Here is a 17,669-nt window from a genome sequence, read left to right on the forward strand (position 1 = left end):
TCTTTTAATAAAGTTTTTAATTACAGAAATTAAGTTTTGGGGAAATTTGTGTGTGTGTGTGAAAGAGTGAGCCTCAGTGTGTGTGTGTGTGTGTGTGTCAGTAAGTCTGTGTGTGAGTGTGTATCTGGTGTCTCCAGTGTTTTCTCCAGCTCTCCAGTTCGTTCAGTCGTCTTCGTTTGTCCGAGTCCGAGTCAGACAAGAGTGACCTGCACAACTCTTCGAAGCCCTGACAGACACACAAACGCACACAAGTTAGTGCGACCGTACGGACCACGTGTGCGAGCGTGTTACCTTCACGGCGGCGTCTCTCGAATCCGTCATGGCAAACTTGGTCATGGTGATTGAGGTGGAGACGCCCACGGGGACCGTTGACCAGGCCCTGACACACACACACACACACACACATTGTCACACAGAGGAACACAAACACATATGCACACACAAGAGAAACACGAGTCACTACAACCTGACGGTGGCGCCGTTGCTCTGTGGAGTTCCGTCCGACGTCAGCAGCTGGTCCATGTGGCGCAGCAGCTGCTCCGTCAGCACCGTCAGTGACGACACAAACTGCTTCCTCCTGACCGTCACGCTCTCCTGTAGGGTCAGCACAAGGTCAAGCAGAGGTCAAAGTGTGACCGAGGGGGCACAGGGAAGCTCACCTGCAGCTTCTGGTGCGAGCAGCAGATGGCGCTCTGCAGCTCTGTCTGCCTCTTGTCCTCGGCCTGGATGAGTTGCTGCAGCTCGTCGCCCCGGAGCCACGCCCGTAACTGCTTGACCTTTGACATCTGCGACCAGGTGAGTGGGTCTGGGTCCGATGACGCGGGAAGAGGTCATGCGACTCTTACCTTGATCCTCTCGCTGGCGCTCACCAACGACTCCGCTTCCCGCCTGGCGTTACTCACTTCCTGTCTCAGCAGCTCTCCTCGCTGGCGCTTGTGGTTCTGGATCAAGATGGCGGGAAGTGAACACATGATCTCGCCCAGGACGCACTCCTGCAGCACGTACTCTGAGAAGGGGGTGAAAGGTCAGAAAGCTGAGAACAACGCAAGGAAAGAAGAGCAAGAGTGAGACCTTCTCTGCACGTGCTGAGTTGTGTCCTGGCGTCACTCAGGTATCCCAGCAGCCTCTGCTGCATGTTCTCAGCCCAGTGGTCCTGACGGTTCGGCAGCAGACGCAGCTCGCCCCGACGTTCAGTCTGATAGAAGTCCTGATGACACGAGAACAGCAGTGTTTCTGTGTTGTGTCTTACCATGTCTCTGTATGTTAGGGTAGGGTCTGTTTGAGTGTGTGTGAGGGAGTGAGTCTGTGTGAGGGTGTGAGTCTGTGTTAGGGTGTGAGTCTGTGTTAGGGTGTGTTATGGTGTGAGTCTGTGTGAGGGAGTGAGTTTGTGTGAGGGTGTGATCCTCTGCTTGCTTGTGAGTCTGTGTGGGGGCGTGTTAGGGTGTTAGTCTGTGTGAGGGTGTGACTCTGTGTTAGGGTGTGTTATGGTGTGAGTCTGTGTAAGAGTGTGGGTCTGTGTTAGGGTGTGCTTCTGTGTGAGGGTGTGAGTCTGTATGAGGGTGTGTTATGGTGTGAGTCTGTGTGAGGGAGTGAGTTTGTGTGAGGGTGTGAGTCTGTATGAGGGTGTGTTATGGTGTGAGTCTGTGTGAGGGAGTGAGTTTGTGTGAGGGTGTGAGTCTGTATGAGGGTGTGTTATGGTGTGAGTCTGTGTAAGAGTGTGGGTCTGTGTGAGGGTGTGAGTCTGTATGAGGGTGTGTTATGGTGTGAGTCTGTGTGAGGGTGTGAGTCTGTGTCAGGGTGTGGGTCTGTGTTAGGGTGTGATTCTGTTTGAGGGTGTGAGTCTGTATGAGGGTGTGTTATGGTGTGAGGGTGTGTTATGGTGTGAGTCTGTGTAAGAGTGTGGGTCTGTGTTAGGGTGTGATTCTGTGTGAGTCTGTGTGAGGGTGTGTTATGGTGTGAGTCTGTGTGAGGGTGTGAGTCTGTGTCAGGGTGTGGGGTCTGTGTTAGGGTGTAAGAGTGTGAGCCTTTTTCAGGGTGTGAGTCTGTGTAATAGTGTGAGTCTGTGTAAGAGTGTGAGTCTGTGGTAGGGTGTGAGTCTGTGTGAGTCTGTGTAAGAGTGTGAGTCTGTGTGAGGGTGTGAGTCTGTGTGAGGGTGTGAGTCTGTGTTAGGGTGTGAGTCCGTGTGAGGGTTTGAGGATGTGAGAGTGTGGTTCTGTTTCAGGGTGTTAGTCTGTGTGAAAGATGTGTGTACCTCTGCCTTCTGCATCAACACATCATTGGCTCTCCACAGCAGTGAGGTCACGATGGCATCAAAAGAACTGAAACACACACGTGGTGATGTCACAGCAGACAGTGGTCACATGGGTCGTCTACTCACTCTGAGTTCAGGTCCTGGGCAGGTCTGGTTCCAAACACCTGGAGTCTCTTATCAGCACCTACGGACCTGTGACTCCTACACACGTCACAAGTGTGGTCAGTGTGTGTGTGTCTCTTTAGTGTGTGTCTGTCTGTATTTCTGTGTGTGATTGTGTGTGCGCGGCGGTACCTGTGTTTGCTGGACTCAGAACTTCTGGTCTCTATCTTGTTCTCGGACCTCATAGCAGGGTCTGTAGCTGAGAGTTTGTCACCCTGAACTTTGCTGAGTGACTTGACCACGCTCAGCACCGGGTCGTCCAGCATCGTCACTCCTGACCTGCACGGCTGCAGGAAGCCAGTGGGGGGCGCTGCCTGCACCTGTTTCTTGCAGGAAGGAGGGGCTAACGGCATGTAGACCTCCTGCTCGGGCACGGGGCCTTCGGACGGGTCCTGGACGGACAGACGGCGGTGAGTGGACGTCGATGGCGTCGCGAGCTGCGTAACGTACCAGCGGGTGGTCCAGGTAGTCGCGGCGGCACTTCAAGTCGTCGATGATGGATGACAGGAAGGAACACACCTGGTCGGTGGACTCCTGAACACACGGAGGGAGTTGGTGCTGCCCCCTGCAGGCGGACGTCAGTGCTGCTCACCTGCGGGTTGTCCTTCATGCTCCTCAGCTGCTCCAGTCGACCCCTGACCCTTAGCTGCTGCTGCACGCTCCTGGCCTCCTGTTACCATGACGACCAGAGTTAGCAGCACGCACACAAGTACAACGTCTCTCACACACACACACACCTCAGCCTTCATCTGAAGTCTACTCCGGGTGATGATGTCCTGGACCTTCTCCTGAAACTCTGCCTCAGACAGCATGATGGACAGCTTCTCCTCCAGGCGTGCAGAGGTCACTTTAACCTGCAGGGGGAGTCCCAAGTCACAAATGCAGGTGACCCGAGGGTCTGGTCGTCACCTTCAGCTGGCTGGTGCGACTGAAGTCCTCCAGCCGGGCGTGGACCGCCTCCTCCGTCTCCTTGATCTTCCGGTTCTCCTCCTTCAGGCGCTTCTGGAAGAGCTTCAGCTCCTGCGGACCGAAGTGACCTCCCTCCTTGAAGACCCTGCGGACACACGGGTGAGACGCGGTTGAGACGCTGCTGGCAGGAGGTGAGACAGTATTTCCACCTGAAGGAGTCCAGCAGGCAGCTGGACGACTCTCGCAGGTGCCGAACTCGATCCTGAACCGACTCGCTGTAGCAGGACTGGTGGTTCTGCATGTCCCTGATGTGAGAGTCCAGAGAGTCCTGAAGACCTGAGCTCAGCTCCGACAACCTGCCGACAGACAGACAGTCAATCAGACAGACCGATAAGACTGCAGGACAGACAGAAAAACAGATGGACAAAAAGACGAACAGAGAGGCAAATGGACGGAAAGACAAAAAGACAGAAAGAAAAATGGACAGAAAGATAAACGGGCATAAAGACCGATGGACAGACAGACAGAAAAGCAAACAGACTGAAATACAAATGGAAGGACAGACGGACATAAAGTAAAATGGACGGACAGAAAGACAGAAAGGCAAATGGATAGAAAGAAAAATAGACAGACTGAAAGACAAATGGACAGACAGACGGACATTAAGAAAAATGGACAGACGGACAGACAGAAAGGCAAATAGACAGAAAGACACACGGACAGACAGACAAATGGACGGACAGACCGTCGGCTGGTCCTGGCTGTCAGCACGTCATTCTCCACAGTGGACAACGTGTCACTGATGAGTTCGTTCTTGGAGGTGATTGACAGCTGAAGCTTCTGAAGGTCCAGGCTGCACGAATTCAACTCTTCTGCCACCTGGTGGCTGTGCGTGTCCCACAACTGCTGGTGCAGCTGCAGCTCCGCTACACACACACACACACTCAATGTTTGCTTTGCATCTGTTGTGTATTCTGCCTTGAGTTGTGCGTTACCGAGTCGGCGCTCGTAAATGTGGGTCTGGATGTGTTCCGGTTTGAGCTCCTTGATCAGCAGGTTCTGGTCTAAACGCACCGCCTCCTTCCGCTCCTTCACCATGGACCCGACGGAGCTCAGAACCACGTGGAAGCGCTCTTCCAGGTGTTCCAACAACGACGTGCGAGTCCTACACACACAAACAACCACGTCTGTGCATGTGTGTTTATTGTGTGTGTGTGTGTTTGTGTACGCACCAGTTCAGTGTTTGCGTGAGTAAGTTCACATCGAACACGGTCAGGTCCGTCTCCCGGGGAACCGTGTCCGGCATGTCCGGGGCAGAACACCTGAAGGTGGGACCGGAGTAGACCACGTCCCTCGACGAAGTGAACGTGTCCCACGCACTGAAGTCACTGATCTCTCGCAGACTTGACTCCGCCTGACACACACACACACAAACACACACACACACAAACACACACAGGTCAACAGGTCTGTAAAGATCCGAGACGTTTGTGGGTCTCTGGGTGGTTCTGTTCCAACATGAACACAGAGTTCGGTCACCTCGATCAGCCAGTCGTGGGTCAAGGGGTCATCTTCTTCCTGGCGGCGTGGGGTGCGCTCGTCCGTCGCCTCCTCTGAAGAGCGAAGACACTTTCAACACGACCATCAATGATCTGGGGGGTCATCGTTAGGGTCGTACGTACGGGTGTTCTTGTTGTTCGCCTTCTTGCTGATGTTGGCGATGGACCGCGGTCGGAGTTTCTGAAGCTCCTCTGGACTCTGGACGGAAGACGGTCGGGGTCAGAACCAGGTGACCCGCGTTAAGCGAGCGTAAAGTCTCACCGGTGAGAAGGCGTCGCTGAGACGGAAGAAAGTGGCCAGATGGCGACTGTAGGTGGAGAGCTCGTCCACGAAGATCCAGGGGAGCCGGTCCAGAACCGTGCACTGCTCCGTCACACACTGTAAGACCCTGAGACGCACACGGAGTCAGACGCACACGTTTGCAGTGTGTAGTTCAGTGATCACCTCTGCTGAACGTCCTGCAGCTGGTAGAGAATCTGATCCACAGACGTCCTGAGAACGTCCTCACTGCTCTCCTGACGCAGTCCTGTCAGCAACGTGTTCAGGTACGTTGATCTCCTCTGAGGACACACACACACACAAATACAGAAACACAAACACACACACACACACAAACACACACACACACACACACACAGAGACAGACACGCACACAGGATGGTGATTCATTAGTGGGGAGAGACAATAGATATGCAAGTCATCAGAGGGGTGAGACAATCGGGGTAAGTCATTTGAGGGGTGAGATGTTAGATATGCATGTCATCAGGGGGGGAGACATTAGAGTAAGTCATTTGAGGGGTGAGACATCAGAGTCATTCATTTGAGGGGTGAGACAGTCGGGGTATGTCATTTGAGGGGTGAGACATTAGATATGCAAGTCTTCAGAGGGGTGAGACAATCAGGGTAAGTCATTTGAGGGGTGAGATGTTAGATATGCAAGTCATCAGAGGAGGGAGACAATCGGGGTAAGTCATTTGAGGGGTGAGACATCAGAGTAATCGTTTGAGGGGTGAGACAATTGGGGTAAGTCATTTGAGGGGTGAGACATTAGATATGCAAGTCATCAAAGGGGTGAGACTATGGGTAAGTCATTTGAGGGGTGAGACATTAGATATTCAAGTCATCAGAGGGGTGAGACAATCGGGGTAAGTCATTTGAGGTGTGAGACATTAGATATTCAAGTCATCAGAGGGGTGAGACAATCGGGGTAAGTCATTTGAGGGGTGAGACATTAGATATTCAAGTCATCAGAGGGGTGAGCCAATCGGGGTAAGTCATTTGAGGGGTGAGACATTAGATATTCAAGTAATCAGAGGGGTGAGACAATCGGGGTAAGTCATTTTAGGGGTGAGACATTAGATGTGCAAGTCTTCAGAGGGGAGAGACAATCGGAGTAAGTCATTTGAGGGGTGAGCCATCAGAGTAATTCATTTGAGGGGTGAGACAATCGGGGTAAGTCATGTGAGGGGTGAGACATTAGATATTCAAGTCATCAGAGGGGTGAGACAATCGGGGTAAGTCATTTGAGGGGTGAGATGTTAGACCAGCAAGTCATCAGAAGGGGGAGACATTGGAGTAAGTCATTTGAGGGGTGAGACATTAGAGTAATTCATTTGAGGGGTGAGACAGTCGGGGTATGTCATTTGAGGGGTGAGACATTAGATATGCAAGTCTTCAGAGGGGTGAGACAATCAGGGTAAGTCATTTGAGGGGTGAGATGTTAGAAATGCAAGTCATCAGAGGAGGGAGACAATCGGGGTAAGTCATTTGAGGGGTGATACATTAGATATGCAAGTCTTCAGAGGGGTGAGACAACTGGGGTAAGTCATTTGAGGGGTGAGATGTTAGATATGCAAGTCATCAGAAGGGGGGGACATTCGAGTAAGTCATTTGAGGGGTGAGACATCAGAGTAATCGTTTGAGGGGTGAGACAATTGGGGTAAGTCATTTGAGGGGTGAGACATTAGATATGCAAGTCATCAAAGGGGTGAGACTATGGGTAAGTCATTTGAGGGGTGAGACATTAGATATTCAAGTCATCAGAGGGGTGAGACAATCGGGGTAAGTCATTTGAGGTGTGAGACATTAGATATTCAAGTCATCAGAGGGGTGAGACAATCGGGGTAAGTCATTTGAGGGGTGAGACATTAGATATTCAAGTCATCAGAGGGGTGAGCCAATCGGGGTAAGTCATTTGAGGGGTGAGACATTAGATATTCAAGTAATCAGAGGGGTGAGACAATCGGGGTAAGTCATTTTAGGGGTGAGACATTAGATGTGCAAGTCTTCAGAGGGGAGAGACAATCGGAGTAAGTCATTTGAGGGGTGAGCCATCAGAGTAATTCATTTGAGGGGTGAGACAATCGGGGTAAGTCATTTGAGGGGTGAGACATTAGATATTCAAGTCATCAGAGGGGTGAGACAATCGGGGTAAGTCATTTGAGGGGTGAGATGTTAGATATGCAAGTCATCAGAAGGGGGAGACATTGGAGTAAGTCATTTGAGGGGTGAGACATTAGATGTGCAAGTCATCAGAGGGGTGAGACAATCGGGGTAAGTCATTTGAGGGGTGAGACAACTGGGGTAGGTCATTTGAGGGGTGAGACATTAGATGTGCAAGTCTTCAGAGGGGAGAGACAATCGGGGTAAGTCATTTGAGGGGTGAGACATTAGATGTGCAATTCTTCAGAGGGGAGAGACAATAGGGTCATTTGAGGGGTGAGACATTAGATGTGCAAGTCTTCAGAGGGGAGAGACAATCGGAGTAAGTAATTTGAGGGGTGAGACATTAGATGTGCAAGTCTTCAGAGGGGAGAGACAATCGGAGTAAGTCATCAGAGGGGTGAGACATTAGATGTGCAAGTCTTCAGAGGGGAGAGACAATCAGGGTAAGTCATTTTAGGGGTGAGACATTAGATGTCCAAGTCATCAGAGGGGTGAGACAATCAGGGTAAGTCATTTGAGGGGTGAGACATTAGATATGCAAGTCATCAGAAGGGGGAGACATTGGAGTAAGTCATTTGAGGGGTGAGACATTAGATGTGCAAGCCATCAGAGGGGTGAGACAATCGGGGTAAGTCATTTGAGGGGTGAGACAACTGGGGTAAGTCATTTGAGGGGTGAGACATTAGATGTGCAAGTCTTCAGAGGGGAGAGACAATCGGGGTAAGTCATTTGAGGGGTGAGACATTAGATGTGCAATTCTTCAGAGGGGAGAGACAATCGGGGTAAGTCATTTGAGGGGTGAGACATTAGATATTCAAGTCATCAGAGGGGTGAGACAATCGGGGTAAGTCATTTGAGGGGTGAGATGTTAGATATGCAAGTCATCAGAAGGGGGAGACATTGGAGTAAGTCATTTGAGGGGTGAGACATTAGATGTGCAAGTCATCAGAGGGGTGAGACAATCGGGGTAAGTCATTTGAGGGGTGAGACAACTGGGGTAGGTCATTTGAGGGGTGAGACATTAGATGTGCAAGTCTTCAGAGGGGAGAGACAATCGGGGTAAGTCATTTGAGGGGTGAGACATTAGATGTGCAAGTCTTCAGAGGGGAGAGACAATCGGAGTAAGTAATTTGAGGGGTGAGACATTAGATGTGCAAGTCTTCAGAGGGGAGAGACAATCGGAGTAAGTCATCAGAGGGGTGAGACATTAGATGTGCAAGTCTTCAGAGGGGAGAGACAATCGGGGTAAGTCATTTTAGGGGTGAGACATTAGATGTGCAAGTCATCAGAGGGGTGAGACAATCAGGGTAAGTCATTTGAGGGGTGAGACATTAGATATGCAAGTCATCAGAAGGGGGAGACATTGGAGTAAGTCATTTGAGGGGTGAGACATTAGATGTGCAAGTCATCAGAGGGGTGAGACAATCGGGGTAAGTCATTTGAGGGGTGAGACAACTGGGGTAAGTCATTTGAGGGGTGAGACATTAGATGTGCAAGTCTTCAGAGGGGAGAGACAATCGGGGTAAGTCATTTGAGGGGTGAGACATTAGATGTGCAATTCTTCAGAGGGGAGAGACAATCGGGGTAAGTCATTTGAGGGGTGAGACATTAGATGTGCAATTCTTCAGAGGGGAGAGACAATCGGGGTAAGTCATTTGAGGGGTGAGACATTAGATGTGCAAGTCTTCAGAGGGGAGAGACAATCGGAGTAAGTCATTTGAGGGGTGAGACATTAGATGTGCAAGTCTTCAGAGGGAAGAGACAATCGGAGTAAGTCATCAGAGGGGTGAGACAGTAGATGTGCAAGTCTTCAGAGGGGAGAGACAATCGGGGTAAGTCATTTTAGGGGTGAGACATTAGATGTGCAAGTCATCAGAGGGGTGAGACAATCGGGGAAAGTCATTTGAGGGGTGAGACATTAGATATGCAAGTCATCGGAGGGGTGAGACAATCAGGGTAAGTCATTTGAGGGGTGAGACATTAGATATGCAAGTCTTCGGAGGGGAGAGACTTTCAGGGTAAGTCATTTGAGGGGTGAGATGTTAGATATGCAAGTCACTTGAAGGGTGAGACATGAATTATCAGAGGGGTGAGACATCAGGGTAATTCACTTCAGAGGTGGGACATTAGATCAGCGAGGCATCTTAGGGGTGAGACATCAGTGCAAGTCATTTGAGGGGTGAGACATTAGATCAGCGAGGCATCTTAGGGGTGAGACATCAGTGCAAGTTAATTGAGGGGTGAGACATTAGATCAGCAAGGCATCTTAGGGGTGAGACATCAGTGTAAGTCATCAAAGGGTAGCCTCTTAGATAGAGAACTCATCAGAGGGGTGAGACTCCAGTCATTAGGGGCGGGAGTGAGACATTTGACAGGCGGGTCATCAGAGGGGTGAGTCACCTTGATCTCAGGTTTCTGCGAGTGTGTGAGAGAGTCCAGGTGACGGTGAAGCTCCTGCTCTCGTCTCTGGACGTTGCCGCTGTGCGTCTCCCATAGCAACGCCACCGCTCGCATCACCACGAACACACAGTTGCTGAGACGGAAGGACGAGCGAGAGACGCAGTTGAGCCACACCTAGGGGGCGAGTGACAGAGGTTAAAGGAGATGCTTCAGAGGACGAGACTGTCTTACTCACCTCTGTCGCCGCCTGTCGCTCTTCATCGTGTTTGTGGCTCTGAACGATCAGAGGGAGGAGCTCCGAGTTCACGACCTCTGACACTTGCTCAGCAGAGAGCTGCAGTGCTGAGAGGGCCTCCTGTGCAGTTGTCCATACATGATGCCATGAATACACTTTGTTGTTGTGTACAATGTTTTATTTACCTCGCAACGAACGATGTTCGCCAGACGATGCTCCTGCACGCGCTCAGTACAGTCACGGATCTGCTCCAGGAGGAGAGCGTGAAACCTGTCTGAACACATTCATTATCACACTGGTGCTTCAGATGTAAACCATGAAGACAATCAATACCAATTTGTTGATTGACGGCCGTCATCTTGTTCAGCCAATCGGAGACGAGGTCCGAGGAGGGCGGGACCAGAGACCTGGAGGGAAGAGGAGGTTCGAGGTTCGAGGTCCGAGGTTCGCGGGTCAGGAAACGAAGGAAAACCGACCTGATGTCGTTGATGATGCCGCAGCGTCGCTCCGTCAGGTGACTCAGGCGCTGTCTCATCGTCTCGAACACCCGTTGCTCCGCCGACAAAATCTCGTCGTCATCGCCACGGCAACATGTTCTGCAAGGAGGACCCCTCAGAGGTTTTTATGGATCACTGGGAAGACCTGAGCGACCACCATGACTCACCTGAACCGGTCGATCACCTGCTGAACTCGTCTGCTCTTCCATCTGTTCAGCGTGTCCTCCCACTGAAGACGGAGCTGCGACTCCTGCTGCAGCACGTCCTCCTGCAGCAGGAGGACCAGCTGAGCACAGGACCTGCGTTCCCTCAGCAGGGATGCGTTCACACCCTGCGGGGGGGACGTCGGTCAGTAGAGGTCAGAGGTCATAGGTGAGAAGTCTGTCTACCATGGCTTTGTCCAGGATCAGTCTACGGATGATGAGCGGCGGGAGGAAGCTCAGGTTCTCCAGCAGGTGGCAGGACGATGCCAGGACGTCTCTCATCTTTACAGACAGACAGAAGATGTTGACTCCGTCACATGACTTGGACTGGACACGTCTCACCTGTCCACCATGGACACGTTCTCTGTCCAGAAGATGTTGACGGAATTCACATATGTTCGTCTTCTTCACCGTCAACTCCTTCAACAGCTGCTCCCACACCTCGTTCACACCCTGGAAACAGAACACACACCCCGTTTACATTCTGTCCACGGAACATATGTCTCACACACACCCTGTCCACAGAACACACTCCCTGTTTACATTCTGTCCACAGAACACACACCCTGTTTACATTCTGTCCACAGAACATATGTCTCACACACGCCCTGTCCACAGAACACACGCCCGAGAGTGAGAGGCACACCTCCAGGCTGGCATCTTCAAGTTTGTCCAGTTTGTCCCTCAAATACTTCAAGTTGTCGTCCACGTCTCTCAGAGACATAACCAGCTTATGACTGACAGAGGCCGCTTGGGTCATGTGATCCTGCCGACACACACACATGACAACACAGCATTTAATATATTTACTGTACATCGTCACATGAATGTCAATTCACCTGATTGACAGCTGCCAATTCTTTGTCAAGTTTCTGGATGGCATCGTCATGTTTCTTCTTGTTTTTCTCGGAAATGTGGTCAATGATGTATGAACTATCCACTGCTGCTGACACACACAGACGCACACATCAGCAAGGCGGTGATTGACAGGAGCTACTGTCAGTTACACTGACCTGGTGCGTCGGGAAGTTTGGTGACATCATCGTTGTCTTGCTTCACCTGTCTCCTGGTGGACAAACACTTTCTCATTTCCTGTAACGAACAATTGTTGATCAACACACCCAGTGTGTGTCTGTGTGTCTTTCTACACACAAACTATTGTCCAGACCTTCTCTCACTGCAGCGACACCGACAAGCTCTTGACTGACCCTCGTCGCTGCAGTGAACCACATTTATTCAGACGTCACCGATGACACAAACTAGAGGAAAATAACTTTGAAGTCCTTCAGCTGACATTACTGCTCAAAGACAAAAAGGACATCAAAGACATCACAAACGCGAAACTATAAATTGAGAAAAGGCAGACGAGGCAGAACATTTTACCGATGAACAGCCAAGCGTAGTCAAGCTTTGTGCTGGTGTGTCACAAGACGGGCCGACAGGCAGGATGGAGTCAGAGACGCGAGCGGAAACACAGACGTACCTGGAACCTCGTAAGGAGGCCGGGGATGGCGAGCACACGCGAGGCTCGCAGGTTCCTGATCGTCAGCTGACCAAGAGCTTCCTGAAGGAGCACTGTGCCAGGTTCAAGCTCTGCTCTACGCCTCAACACAACGACAACTTGTATCTGAACTTCAAAGGCTTCTCGGCCATCGAGAACCTGGAGGAGTTCACTGGACTCAAGTGTCTGTGGCTGCACAGGAACCGACTGCTGCGGATCCAGAACCTGGGCGCGCAGACACAGTTGCGTTGTCTGTTCCTGCAGGAGAACCGCATCAGCAAGCTGGAGAACCTGGAGCACCTGCTTCAGCTGAGCACGTTGAACGTGGCCAACAACAACATCAGCACCGTGGAAGGTCTCTCCGGCCTCCAAGAGCTCAAGACACTCAACCTGGCCCACAACAAGCTGCGGACAGTAGACGACGTGCGACACCTGAAGGACTGTCAGTCCATCAATGTACTGGATCTGTCTCACAACCTGCTGGATGACTACCAGACCCTCTCTGTGCTGGAGTCCATGCCCAACCTGCAGGTCCTGTACCTGACTGGTAACCCTGTGGCAATGAAAATTCCCAACTACAGGAAAACCATAATCATGCACCTCAAGCATCTGATCTTCCTGGACGAACATCCTATCTTTCAGAGAGAGAGAGCCTGCGCTGAGGCCTGGGCACTGGGTGGCCTGGAAGAAGAGCGACGGGAACACAAGCACTGGGTCGCTCGTGAACACAAGAAGCTCCGCGAAAGTCTTGGTGTCATGGCCTCCATCAGAAAGAAGGGTCTTGAGAGAAGAAGTTTAAGAGAACTGAAACTGAACCTTAAGCGGTACAAAAGTGAGACGGGTGAACTCCAGTCACATGATCATCAAAAAGGCAACGGACACATGGGTTACCAACAAGACAATCAGCAACTTACCGTTGAACAACTATCAGAGAACATGCAACATGCAAAAAAGCAGCAGGCAGAGCAACAACTGGAGGAGCATCAGTCAGTTGAGCAACAACTTGAGGAACATCAGTCTGTTGAGCAACAACTGGAGGAACATCAGTCTGTTGAGCAACAACTGGAGGAGCATCAGTATTTTGAGGAACAGTTTGAGAAGCATCAGATATTTGAGGAACAGTGGGAGAAGCATCAGTCAGTTGAGCAACAACTGGAGGAGCATCAGTATTTTGAGGAACAGTTGGAGAAGCATCAGATATTTGAGGAACAGTGGGAGAAGCATCAGTCAGTTGAGCAACAACTGGAGGAGCATCAATCAGTTGAGCAACAACTGGAGGAGCATCAGTATTTTGAGGAACAGTTGGAGAAGCATCCGATATTTGAGGAACAGTGGGAGAAGCATCAGTCAGTTGAGCAACAACTGGAGGAGCATCAGTCAGTTGAGCAACAACTGGAGGAGTATCAGTCAGTTGAGCAACAACTGGAGGAGCATCAGATATTTGAGGAACAGTGGGAGAAGCATCAGGCAGTTGAGCAAAAACTGGAGGAGCATCAGTCAGTTGAGCAACAACTGGAGGAGCATCAATCAGTTGAGCAACAACTGGAGGAGCATCAGTCAGTTGAGCAACAACTGGAGGAGCATCAGTCAGTTGAGCAACAACTGGAGGAGCATCAGTCAGTTGAGCAACAACTGGAGGAGTATCAGTCAGTTGAGCAACAACTGGAGGAGCATCAGATATTTGAGGAACAGTGGGAGAAGCATCAGGCAGTTGAGCAAAAACTGGAGGAGCATCAGTCAGTTGAGCAACAACTGGAGGAGCATCAATCAGTTGAGCAACAACTGGAGGAGCATCAGTCAGTTGAGCAACAACTGGAGGAGCATCGGTCAGTTGAGCAACAACTGAAGGAGCATCAGTCAGTTGAGGAACAACTGGAGGATCATCAGTATTTCAAGGAACAGTTGGAGAAGCATCAGATATTTGAGGAACAGTGGGAGAGGCATGAGTCAGTTGAGCAACAACTGGAGGAGCATGAGTCAGTTGAGCAACAACTGGAGGAGCATCAGATATTTGAGGAACAGTGGGAGAAGCATCAGTCAGTTGAGCAACAACTGGAGGAGCATCAGTCAGTTGAGCAACAACTGGAGGAGCATCAATCAGTTGAGCAACAACTGGAGGAGCATCAATCAATTGAGCAACAACTGGAGGAGCATCAATCAGTTGAGCAACAACTGGAAGAGCATCAGTCAGTTGAGCAACAACTGGAGGAGCATCAGTATTTTGAGGAACAGTTGGAAAAGCATCAGTCCTTTGAGGGACAGTTTGAGGAGCATCAGTTCTTTGAGGAACAGTTTGAGGAGCATCCGTCATTTGACCAACAATTAGAGGCACAGTCATTGAAGCAACAAATGAAGGAGCAAAAGACACTTGACAATCTACAGAAGGAGCAACAGCCATTTGATCAACAGCTAGCGGTGCATCAGTGGGTTGGACAACAGTCACTTGAACAACAACAGGAGGAGCAACATACGTTTCAACAACAGATTGAGGAGCGGGAGTCAATTGAGCAACAATTTGACCAGCAAAAGCCCGTAGAGAAAGAATTGACTGAGCAACGATCACTTGACCAAGATCGAGAGGAGCAATGGAAATTTGAAGAGGAGCAAGAGCAATTTGAGGAGAAACATTTGGTTCAACAACAATTAGATGATCAAAGGTCAGTTGAGCAACTAGAGGAACAACGTTTTGTTGAGCAACAATTGGAAAAGCAACAATCGGTTGAAAAACTTCTCTTACATTCAATTGAGCTACAACTACAGGAGCAACATGCAGTTGAGCAACACCTGGAGGACCAACATTCAGAGGAGCAAGAATTGAAAGATCTACTGTCGATTGAACAAGAACAGGTTCTTCATTCCATTGAGCAACAAGTGCAGAAGCAACAGACACAGCAACAGTTGGATGAGCAACATTCAGTTGAGCAACAGTTGGATGAGCAAAATTCAGTTGAGCAACAATTTGAGAGGGAACAACCAGTTGAACAAAAACTGCAGTCGATTGAGCAACAATTACAGAAGCAACAGACAGTTGGGCAAAAACTAGAAAAGCAACAATTGGTCGAACAACAACAACCGCTGTACAATTTAATTGAGCAAGAAATTGAGGAGCATCATTCAACTGAGCAACAGTCAGTTGAAAAACAACTGCTCTTTCAGTCGCTTGAGAAACAACTGGAGGAGCAACAGACTTTTGAGAAACAACTGGAGGAGCAACAGCCAGTTGAACAACTACTGGAGGAGCAACAGACTGTTGAGCAACAACTGGAGGAGCAACAGACTGTTGAGCAACAACTGGAGGAGCAACAGCCAGTTGAACAACTACTGGAGGAGCAACCGCCGGTTGAACAACTACTGGAGGAGCAACAGACTGTTGAGCAACAACTGGAGGAGCAACAGCCAGTTGAACAACTACTGGAGGAGCAACAGACTGTTGAGCAACAACTGGAGGAGCAACAGCCAGTTGAACAACTACTGGAAGAGCAACCGCCGGTTGAACAACTACTGGAGGAGCAACAGACTGTTGAGAAACAACTGGAGGAGCAACAGACTTTTGAGAAACAACTGGAGGAGCAACAGACTGTTGAGCAACAACTGGAGGAGCAACAGACTGTTGAGCAACAACTGGAGGAGCAACAGCCAGTTGAACAACTACTGGAGGAGCAACAGACTGTTGAGCAACAACTGGAGGAGCAACAGCCAGTTGAACAACTACTGGAAGAGCAACCGCCGGTTGAACAACTATTGGAGGAGCAACAGACTGTTGAGAAACAACTGGAGGAGCAACAGACTTTTGAGAAACAACTGGAGGAGCAACAGACTGTTGAGAAACAACTGGAGGAGCAACAGCCAGTTGAACAACTACTGGAGGAGCAACAGACAGTTGAGAAACAACTGGAAGAGCAACAGTCGGTTGAACAACTACTGGAGGAGCAACAGACAGTTGAGAAACAACTGGAAGAGCAACAGTCGGTTGAACAACAGTCAGTCGAGCCACAATCTGAGAAGCCGATGTCAATTTCACAACTGAAGCAACAACGGGAGGAGCAACTGTGGCTGGAGCAACCGCCGGTTCAGCAGCAACAGGAGGAGCAATCGTCGAATAAACAACAGTTGGTTGAGCAAAAGTCCATTGAGCAACAACTAGAGGATCAACACTCCGTCCAGAAAACTGATGACCAACAGAACCGGGATACACAGAGCATCAACGTTGTTGTTGTAGAGTCTTTTCAACGAGACTGCTGTACATCAGAGAGCGACGACCATCGTTTTCAAGAGAGGGAGTCATTTGACCTGGAGCCAGAGAACCAGCTGTCTGGTCCACGTCTGGACTATCAGAGTCAGGACCAACGTTGGACTCCGTTCAGCGACACATCCAAACAAGAGGACGAAGACATGCAGGAAGACATGACAGTTCATCTGCGTAAGAATAAAGACAAGAGCAACATGGGCCACATGTCCCTGATGCTCTGCATGTGTCTTGCATGTTTAGTGTATGCCTGCGTCATGCGCGTCCCTCAGTGACGTCACGTCCCCTTCACCTGCGAGTTCTTCCCTCACCTTGACCATAAACTCGACACATTTCCTACATAACGAAACAGGACGTCCATGATACGGAACCAGAACTCACCGGAACTCGTGAAGACCAGACAAGAGCTGGGGCCGCTGTGAGAAGTTGGTCCGTGTTTTCCGGTCACCATGACAACGGCGCCGCTGGGTTCAGGGACCAACGGAATTCTTCGTTGACGTGTGTCATAGTTACGTCATCACTAGCGCTTGACCACTTCGCTTACCGAAGCCAACCCCAGGTCACGTACGTGCTTAATGTTTGCGTTCTTACTTCAACACAACGTGACACGTGACCGAGTGAGACTATGTTTGTTGGTGAATATTAAAAAGACTTGCTTAAATTAGACTTAAATGTTGTATTTTTACTGCACTTCACATCTTAAGGTATATATATATATATATATATATATATATATATATACACTGTATATAAAAACAGAACAGTTTATAGGTTTGCTAAGTTCCTATTAAATAACTGTTTATCACAGTTATTTTATGGTTTATATTTCAATAAAGTATATATAAAATCCAAATAAAATGATCGACTTCTACATTTCAAATGTAACATTGCATGTTCCTTGCGGTCCTAGATTACAGCAGTTATTAATCCGATGTCCAATGCAAAACATAAGAACGATGAAATTCCACAAGAACCTGGCAATGACAGAACAAGAGGATACAGTAAACTCCGGCAGCTTTTACAGTTTAGATTTGGACTCATTTTGGTTACAAACAAAATTAAAGCAGTTTCCACTTCATCAAGAGTCATGTGTTGTGTAAATTCTGCAACACCAGAGTCAAGAAATCAATAATACTACAAATAAAGCCTTGATACTACAGTATCTCAATGTGTTGTATTGTCAAGAATACGTATCGTATCAGCATTCTTGAAAATACAAACCCCTAATAAATATAGCATTCTTAACTGTATATGTGTATG

General features: G+C 49.5%; 2 protein-coding genes across 2 annotated transcripts; one reads left to right on the plus strand and one right to left on the minus strand.

The window, feature by feature from the left end:
• Positions 1–18: 18 nt before the first annotated feature.
• On the minus strand, positions 19–17,614 carry ccdc180 (coiled-coil domain containing 180). Its single transcript, XM_087808318.1, has 34 exons — positions 17,600–17,614; positions 16,791–16,873; positions 11,676–11,728; positions 11,502–11,605; positions 11,309–11,428; positions 11,005–11,115; positions 10,849–10,944; positions 10,627–10,790; positions 10,439–10,558; positions 10,296–10,369; positions 10,148–10,236; positions 9,963–10,082; positions 9,728–9,901; positions 5,327–5,442; positions 5,144–5,270; positions 5,005–5,080; positions 4,862–4,935; positions 4,555–4,736; positions 4,318–4,487; positions 4,068–4,248; positions 3,532–3,678; positions 3,323–3,467; positions 3,151–3,267; positions 3,006–3,083; positions 2,864–2,947; positions 2,546–2,805; positions 2,378–2,452; positions 2,252–2,318; positions 1,072–1,207; positions 846–1,006; positions 660–785; positions 467–594; positions 292–379; positions 19–226 (listed from the first exon to the last, which is right to left on the minus strand). Exons 1-34 carry the CDS (start codon positions 17,612–17,614, stop codon positions 98–100), a joined length of 3,990 nt encoding a protein of 1,329 aa, XP_087664444.1. The 3' UTR covers positions 19–97.
• LOC148087807 (uncharacterized) lies at positions 12,073–17,075 on the plus strand. Its single transcript, XM_087791221.1, has one exon. It carries the CDS (start codon positions 12,110–12,112, stop codon positions 16,682–16,684), a length of 4,575 nt encoding a protein of 1,524 aa, XP_087647347.1. The 5' UTR covers positions 12,073–12,109; the 3' UTR covers positions 16,685–17,075.
• Positions 17,615–17,669: the final 55 nt, after the last annotated feature.

The sequence above is a fragment of the Callionymus lyra genome, chromosome 1 (genome assembly GCF_982586985.1).
Source record: "Callionymus lyra chromosome 1, fCalLyr1.hap1.1, whole genome shotgun sequence".
NCBI lineage: Eukaryota > Metazoa > Chordata > Actinopteri > Syngnathiformes > Callionymidae > Callionymus > Callionymus lyra.

Excerpts from the sequence above, each read along its gene's own strand:
- LOC148087807 (XM_087791221.1), top strand. The coding sequence starts at position 12,110 with ATGGAGTCAGAGACGCGAGCGGAAACACAGACGTACCTGGAACCTCGT.
- ccdc180 (XM_087808318.1), bottom strand. Across the intron at positions 10,083-10,147 it reads CGAACATCGTTCGTTGCGAG|GAGGCCCTCTCAGCACTGCA; the intron begins GTAAATAAAACA and ends ACAACTGCACAG. Across the intron at positions 2,453-2,545 it reads TCTGAGTCCAGCAAACACAG|GAGTCACAGGTCCGTAGGTG; the intron begins GTACCGCCGCGC and ends TGACGTGTGTAG.